The sequence below is a fragment of the Nematolebias whitei genome, chromosome 20 (genome assembly GCF_014905685.2).
Source record: "Nematolebias whitei isolate Nwh7 chromosome 20, NemWhi1, whole genome shotgun sequence".
NCBI classification, from domain to species: domain Eukaryota; kingdom Metazoa; phylum Chordata; class Actinopteri; order Cyprinodontiformes; family Rivulidae; genus Nematolebias; species Nematolebias whitei.
Window position 1 is genome coordinate 10583671 of NC_056517.1, and position 7721 is coordinate 10591391.

Genomic DNA, 7721 nt, shown 5'->3' on the forward strand with positions numbered 1-7721 from the left:
GGGGGGGGGGGGGGGGGGGGGGGGGGGGGGAGAAGCGGTACGCCACCAACACTGTTTATAGTGCGAGTGGTGTGCTGCTCACCTCAACTCGGGATGTTGTGGGTCGGTGGGCGGAATACTTTGAAGACCTCCTCAATCCCACCGGCACATCTTCCACTGAGGAAGCGGAGCCTGGGGACTCTGGGTCGGGCCCTCCAATTTCTGGTGTTGAGGTCATCGAGGTGGTTAAAAAGCTCCTCGGTAGCAGGGCCCCAGGGGTGGACGAGATTCGCCCGGAGTTCCTTAAGGCTCTGGATGTTGTAGGGTTGTGTTGGCTTACGCGACTCTGCAATATTGCATGGACATCGTGGGAAGTTCCCCTGGATTGGCAGACCGGGGTGGTGGTCCCCCTATTCAAAAAGGGGGACCGTAGAGTGTGTTCCAACTACAGGGGAATCACACTCTTAAGCCTCCCTGGTAAGGTCTACTCGGGGGTTCTGGAGAGGAGGGTCCGTCGGATAGTCGAACCTCGGATTCAGGAGGAGCAGTGCAGTTTTCGTCCTGGCCGTGGAAAACTGGACCAGCTCTACACTCTCAGCAGGGTCCTGGAGGGTGCGTGGGAGTTTGCCCAACCAGTCTACATGTGCTTTGTGGACTTGGAGAAGGCGTTCGACCGCGTCCCTCGGGGAACCCTGTGGGGGGTACTGTGGGAGTATGGGGTACTGGGCCCTTTGATACGGGCTATTAGGTCCCTGTATGACCGGTGTCAGAGCCTGGTCCGCATTGCCGACAATAAGTCGGGCTTGTTCCCGGTGAGAGTTGGACTCCGCCAAGGTTGCCCTTTGTCACCGATTCTGTTCATAACTTTTATGGACAGAATTTCTAGGCGCAGCCAAGGTGTTGAGGGGATCTGTTTTGGTGGCCTTAGGATTGCGTCTCTGCTTTTTGCAGATGATGTGGTCTTATTGGCTTCATCAGATCATGATCTACAGCTTTCGCTGGAGCGGTTCGCAGCCGAATGCGACGCGGCCGGGATGAAGATCAGTTCCTCCAAATCCGAGGCCATGGTCTTGAGCCGGAAAAGGGTAGTGTCTCCTCTCCGGGTCAGGGAGGAGGTCCTACCCCAAGTGGAGGAGTTTAAGTATCTTGGAGTCTTGTTCACGAATGAGGGAAAAATGGAGCGTGAGATCGATAGGCGGATAGGTGCAGCGTCAGCAGGCGCTGTACAGGTCTGTCGTGGTGAAGAGAGAGTTGAGTCAAAAGGCGAAGCTCTCAATATACCGATCGATCTACGTTCCTACCCTCATCTATGGTCACGAGCTTTGGGTTGTGACCGAAAGAATGAGATCTCGGATACAAAATGGCCGAAATGAGTTTTCTCCGCAGGGTGTCTGGGCTCTCTCTTAGAGATAGGGTGAGAAGCTCAATCATTCGGGAGAGACTCAAGAGTAGAGCCACTGCTTCTCCACGTCGAGAGGAGCCAGTTGAGGTGGCTTGGGCATCTGTTTAGGATGCCTTCTGGACGCCTCCCTGGTGAGGTGTTCCGGACACGTCCCACCAGAAGGAGGCCCAGAGGAAGACCCAGGACACGCTGGAGGGACTATGTTTCTCGGCTGGCCTGAGAACGCCTCGGGATTCCCCCGGAAGAGCTGGCCCAAGTGGCTGGGGAGAGGGAAGTCTGGACCTCCCTACTTAGGCTGCTACCCCCGCGACCCGACCCCGGATAAGCGGAAGAAAATGGATGGATGGATGGAAGAAGAATTCCATGATCTATAGTATCAAATGCCTTCCTTAAATCAACATAAATACTAATACAACTCTTCTTTTGATCAACTGTATTTGTTATTTGTTCCACCAATTAAACAAGTGCCATTGATGTGGAATTATTTTTTCTAAATCCATATTAACTGTTACTTAGTGTGTTTTGTTTGTCAATGAATCGATCCAATCTGATCCCAAATAATTTCTCCAAAATCTTTGAAAATTGTGGCAACAGTGATATTGGTCTATAATTATTAAAGTCACGTTTATCCCCATTTTTAAAAAGTGGAACCACTTTGGCTGTTTTCATATTATTGGAAATATTCCTGATTTGAATGACAGATTACAGATGTGTACAAACGGCTCAATGACACAACTCATTATGTTTTTTACAAACATCATATCCATGTCAACCCAATCCTTTGATCTTTTATCTGCAAGGTCATTTACAACATCCATTGCCTCTTCTTTGTTAGTTCCTTCTAAAAAGATACTATGAGTACATCTTGTAATTTTGTGATTCACGTTTGTATCTACTGTAGGTATTTTGTTTGCGAGGCTTGGGCCAACATTTACAAAATAATTATTAAACTCATTTACAATCACATTTTGGTCATGGATATTATTACCATCCTTTACAAAATATTGTGGAATACTTGATTTGGATTCATGATTTTTTAGAACGCTATTCATTATTTGCCATGTTGTTCTCATATTACCATTACGTTTGTCTAATAAATGATTATAATATTCCTTCTTATGTTTTCTTATGATCCAAACCAGTTTATTTTTATACTTTTTGTATCTTTCTTCTGCTTCTTTTGTTTTCAATTTCAAGAAGCACGAGTACAAATTATTCTTTTTTTAAACAAGCATTTTTCAACCCATTTGTCATCCATGGTTTATCAACAGTATTTCGTTTTATATAATTTTTTTGCACACGTTTTCGCAAAATGTTACCAAGGTATTCATAAATACATCATATGCTATGTTAACATCATCAACATACACCGTCTTCTAATTTTGTTTCTGTAAATCGTCTATTAGATTATTCAAAGCATTTTCTGATGTATTTATTATTTTTCTCTTGTTTGCATCTCCTTTTATATGGCATTGATGTTTACCATAAATTGGTTCTGACATATCAGCAGCTGTGCGCACTCTGGAGACGCTCTTGTGCGTAAACTATGCACTGTCTGCAGGGCGCAGCTGAAGCATGAAGACGCTGAAGACGCTCCGCTGGGCATGTGGTCCAAGTCTCTGCTGGACTGGAGTAGCTGAGTGAAGCAGACACCTCAGGAGCATGTGCGCGAGCTGATGCACATGCTGCGGCTGGAACATCCACTCCACAGATTGGGCAACGTCTCCTCTTTTTGTATTTTTCATAAATAATTAAAATAAAAATGTGCGATGACTTTGAACTTTTAGGGGCAGAGATTTGCCGGATCCGGCCAAATAGTTGCCAGAACAGAGTCTGTCAGAATGAGGGAGTTCCTGGATCTTGTTCCAGCAGGATCCAGCTCAAATTAACCACTGGATGTAGTTATCCAATAACGGAGCAGTTTTACTGTCATTCTGTTTCTCTTGTTTGAGCTGGCAGTCCTTTAATTTTGTCCTACATAAGAACAATACTGCAGGACAAGCAGACGAGTTGAGAGAATTGGCTTTTAGTCTGGGTCTCATCATTTCACGCTGTCTTTGGGCTGTTCACACAGATTCAGGCTCTGCATATTCTTTGCTTCTATTTTCATATAAAGTTGACAAAATTTTCAAACTCTTAGAGACGAGAATAAAACAAAGCAGCTTGTAAAGGTTCACCTGTTCCCCCGGGGTTCAACAGAAAACAGGTGTTTTTCAGACCCGTTATTACCTGAGCCATATGAGTGAGTTATAAAACCAGTCAGTACCTGATCCATATGAGTGAGTTAGAAAACCAGTCAGTACCTGATCCATATGAGTGAGTTATAAAACTCGGGGTCAATAGATTCCAGGTCCTTCAGGATCAGCTTCTTGTTCAGCATGCGTTTGTAGAAAGGCAAAGAGAAGCCTGTGTCGATGAATTTTCCATGGAAAAGTGCCTGCAGGGGAAAAATGGACAGAACATTGTTTAACACAGTTCCTATTATTATCCTTCTGTAACTACGTGTATGTGAAGATGTGATTTATCCCAGAAAAAAACAAGATTAACAGAAGAGACTATGTAAACATTTAATCAACTTAATGACTAAATGTAATGATGCCGGAGCAAAAGACTTTTGGCTTCTAATGATTTCTAAACGATGACTTGCCGTGCTTTACAAATATTTCTCAGAGCAACAAACGTATGAACGTCTACGATGGTTGAACAGCACATGTATAAAACAAGATATGAGCAGAACTCTGCTGGACTCCTCTAGGGCTGCCTGTTGTCACTGATTCTGTTCATAACGTTTATGGACAGAATGTCTCGGTGCAGCCAGGGGGTGGAGGGGATTCTGGTTCTGTGGACTCAGGATTCATCTCTGCTCTTTGAAGACGATGTGGTCCTGTTGGCGTCATCGTGCCGTGATCTCCAGCTCTCACTGGAGAGGTTCACAACCGAGTGTGAAGCAGCTGGGATGAGAACCAGCACCTCCAAATCTGAGGCCACGGTCCTCAACTGGAAAAGGGTGGATTGTTCTCTTCAGGTCGAGGGTGAGGTTCTGCCTCAAGTGGAGGAGTTCAAGTATCTCAGGGTTTTGTTCATGAGTGAGGGAAGAATGGAGCATGAGACTGACAGATGGATTGGTGCAGCGTCTGCAGTATTGTGGACTCTGTACCAGTCTGTTGTGGTGAAGAAGGAGCTGAGCTGTTAAACAAAGCTCTTTGTTTACCAGTCAGTCTACGTTCCTACCCTCACCCATTAAGGACCACACCCACCCAGCACAAAGACTCTTCCATCTACTACCCTCAGGCAGACGATACAGGAGCCTCCCATCATGCACAGTAACACTCAGTTATAACCAACAACTGTCACATTACTGAGCTGTTCACAAAGACATTGCACCAAGCCACATCTGTGACACCTAATATGTTTATTGCTGCTGCACTGTGTGGCTGTATCATGTATCACTACCAAATTTAAATTGACTCATTTTAATCTAGTAAAAACAGCATCATAATTCATCTCTATGTCACACAACCTGTAGTTTATGTTATGTGCAAGATATATCATGTGCATTTTAGCTAATATTACTACCTGTGAAATATTTATTTATACTACTCTATACCATGTTGTTGTTTACTATATTTCTTTTGGACCTTGTAAATATTATATTTGTTTTTCATGTTTTGGTATTTTATTTTGTACCCTTATTGAATGCTTTAGTATTACATGTTTGTTTTTAGCGAGTCGAATCGGTTCTTCTTATTCTGAATATTTCACTGCATTAAGGAGACCCAGGCCAACTGAGAGACTACGACTCTTAGTTGGCCTGGGAACACTGGAGTCCTCCCAGAAGAGCTGGAAGAGGTGGCTGTGGAAGGAGATGTCTGGACCTCAGAACAAGTGGAGGGAGGGATGGGGTAGATGGATGAATGATAGATAAGGAGATCTGTGATGCTGAGCTCTCGTGTGGACGTGCCATTGCAATGAAGCGGCCTATGAAGCAGAAGTAGGACAGGTGGTCGGGGTTGATGGCCGACGCCGGGTTGATCTGCAGACAGTAGTTGCTCTTCCCGGCGTACTCAAACAGACAGTACATGGGGTTGAGCACTTCGTGAGACAACAGGAAGAACCACTCTCTGGAAAGACGGAATAAAACAATAAAAGACAGGAAGGAAAAGAAAGAAAAAACAAGGAAAGATGAGATGATTTATTGATCTGGTCTAATTTTGGAATCTTTTCTTATCCTATTCATGAAGGTTTTGATTACCGAGCCAGGCCACCGTAGTCCAGACCCTCCTCGCCTCTGAAGATGACGTAGAGCCTTCTCCGCAGGTCGTATGGTTTCAGAGCCATAATCTAAAACAAGCAGCAGACCACACCAGAGAAACGCTGACATCACTCTGTACGCTGTGGTGCCTCTGGAAAACAACACCTGTGTTTGTTTTTGTTGGTCTGCTCTCACCTGCTGAAAGGAGTCTTCAAAGAGCGTCTGTCTGGAGACGGTGATCTTCACATGACTGGGGAGAGCGTTGGACTGAGGGTGGACAGAACAACATGAGGACGAGGAGTAGAAGGGACAGTAAATAAATAAATAAATACTCACCTGGCACAGGTAACGGAAATGTGCAAGCTTCCATCTGAAGCTGCGCTCATATGCAATCTGTGGGCCTTTGGTGCTGAGAAGAACAAAGATTAAAGACGACTTTAAAAATTAATTAATCCCAACTGTGTCTGGCACACAGGAAAAACATGCAAATTTAAAATATGTAAATGTTTTTCACAGTTATAAGCAGTGCTTAATTTGTAAACCAAGCGATGCTGGAACACAAATAGCAGTGTAAGACCAGGGTTCACTGAGGTCAACACTGATACCGGAACACCAAACACAACGCTCGGGCGCACAAAGTCAAAATACCAAACCAATTCATATTTATAATTTACTTTTAGATGCTTTATATATATTTATAAATTTATAAGTGTAGCTTATTAAGTGCAGGATCATTTCTTATTTTACTAGTTGTTTAGTACAGTGAGTGGTTCCCAACACTGGTCCTTGAGGAACACCATCCTGCATATCAGTTGTTTCCTGCTCCAACACACCTGATTCAGTGATTTAATTACGTCATCAAGTTCTACGGAAGCCTGTTAGTCACCCACTGATTCAAATCAAGTGTGTCAAAGCAGGTAAACAATTAAAATATGCAAGATGGTGTTCCTCAAGGTCCATGGTTGGGAACCACTGGTTTAGTATATCCACACCGCGGCCAGGTGCGCCTCCTCATCCGCCGTCCTGCTCCGCACCTTGCCCCGTGTCTCAGTACAGAAGTCTTTCTTAAAATTAAAGTAAATTGGATTTTTCAACAACTTGTTCAGTTATTTTGACAAATTGGCGCCGTTGGTTTGATACATGATGAACGTCACGTGACTACACATCAAACATTCCTCTCATATTAATAAATCCAAATTTTATTAATGACCCACTTAAAATGTAAAACTGATTTGCAATTTAGTTGTGCTGTTTAATTACATTTTGTGTTTTTAATTAAATTGTCCATGACTGAACTTTTAGGGGCGGAGATTTTTTTCATGGTAGAAGCAGAAATGCTTACTTGAAGGAGCAGCTCTGATGTGATATTAGGAAGCTCGTAAGAGGCTGTTGTGTTTAAAATGAGTGTTTATGTAATTATTTTCAGATTACATATCCAGTATAGGTTTGATTTGTTCAAGGCAGTCGGATTTGTTAATAACTTTATTATTATTAGGCCTGAGAGTTACCGGATCCAAGAAGCAGTTAAAGGAACACACCCTGTCAAAATAAGAGTTCCTGGGTCTTGTTCAGGCAGGACCCAGCTCACATTAAACACTGTTTATAAGAAAATCATATTTCCTGCTTAACGCTCCAATTAACAAATAAAAGCCTGCTGGGAAGATTTATCACGTTCTTGATTAACTTTTAAATGAAAGCTGCTCTCCTGCCGTACAGGAACAACTCGTGTTTACAGACTGCAGACATCAGTCTGATGTTTTACAAGGTGAACTTGTCAACAAGCACAAACAGCAAGAAGTCAAAGGAGGGGGGCCTTACACCGAGGACTTTCCAGTGCGGGGGTCACTGAAGGTGGTGGTTCTTGTGTTGTGGTCCACAAAGTAGCGAACTCCTTCTCTTGTGTAACGAATTTCCCAACCTTCAGGCAGAGGATCTTCATTCTGTAACCTACACACACACACACACGCACAAACAGGTCTGTCTTGCTATCTTTACAGGGACTTTGCATCGACTTCCATTAATTTTTCATTAATTTCTATAACCTAACCCTGACCATTACCAGTACATACCTAACCCTGACCATTACCA

General features: G+C 43.6%; 1 protein-coding gene across 1 annotated transcript in view; it reads right to left on the reverse strand.

Annotated features, from left to right (window-relative positions):
- Positions 1-7721, reverse strand: part of LOC119426712 (NEDD4-like E3 ubiquitin-protein ligase WWP1) — a 58239-nt gene that overhangs the window by 17288 nt on the left and 33230 nt on the right. The window contains exons 14-19 of the mRNA XM_037694295.1: positions 7452-7580; positions 5970-6042; positions 5829-5900; positions 5634-5722; positions 5343-5502; positions 3685-3818 (exon numbers count right to left, since the gene is read on the reverse strand). Coding sequence (XP_037550223.1) covers positions 3685-3818; positions 5343-5502; positions 5634-5722; positions 5829-5900; positions 5970-6042; positions 7452-7580 — 657 coding nt within the window. The remainder of the gene's footprint in view (positions 1-3684; positions 3819-5342; positions 5503-5633; positions 5723-5828; positions 5901-5969; positions 6043-7451; positions 7581-7721) is intronic.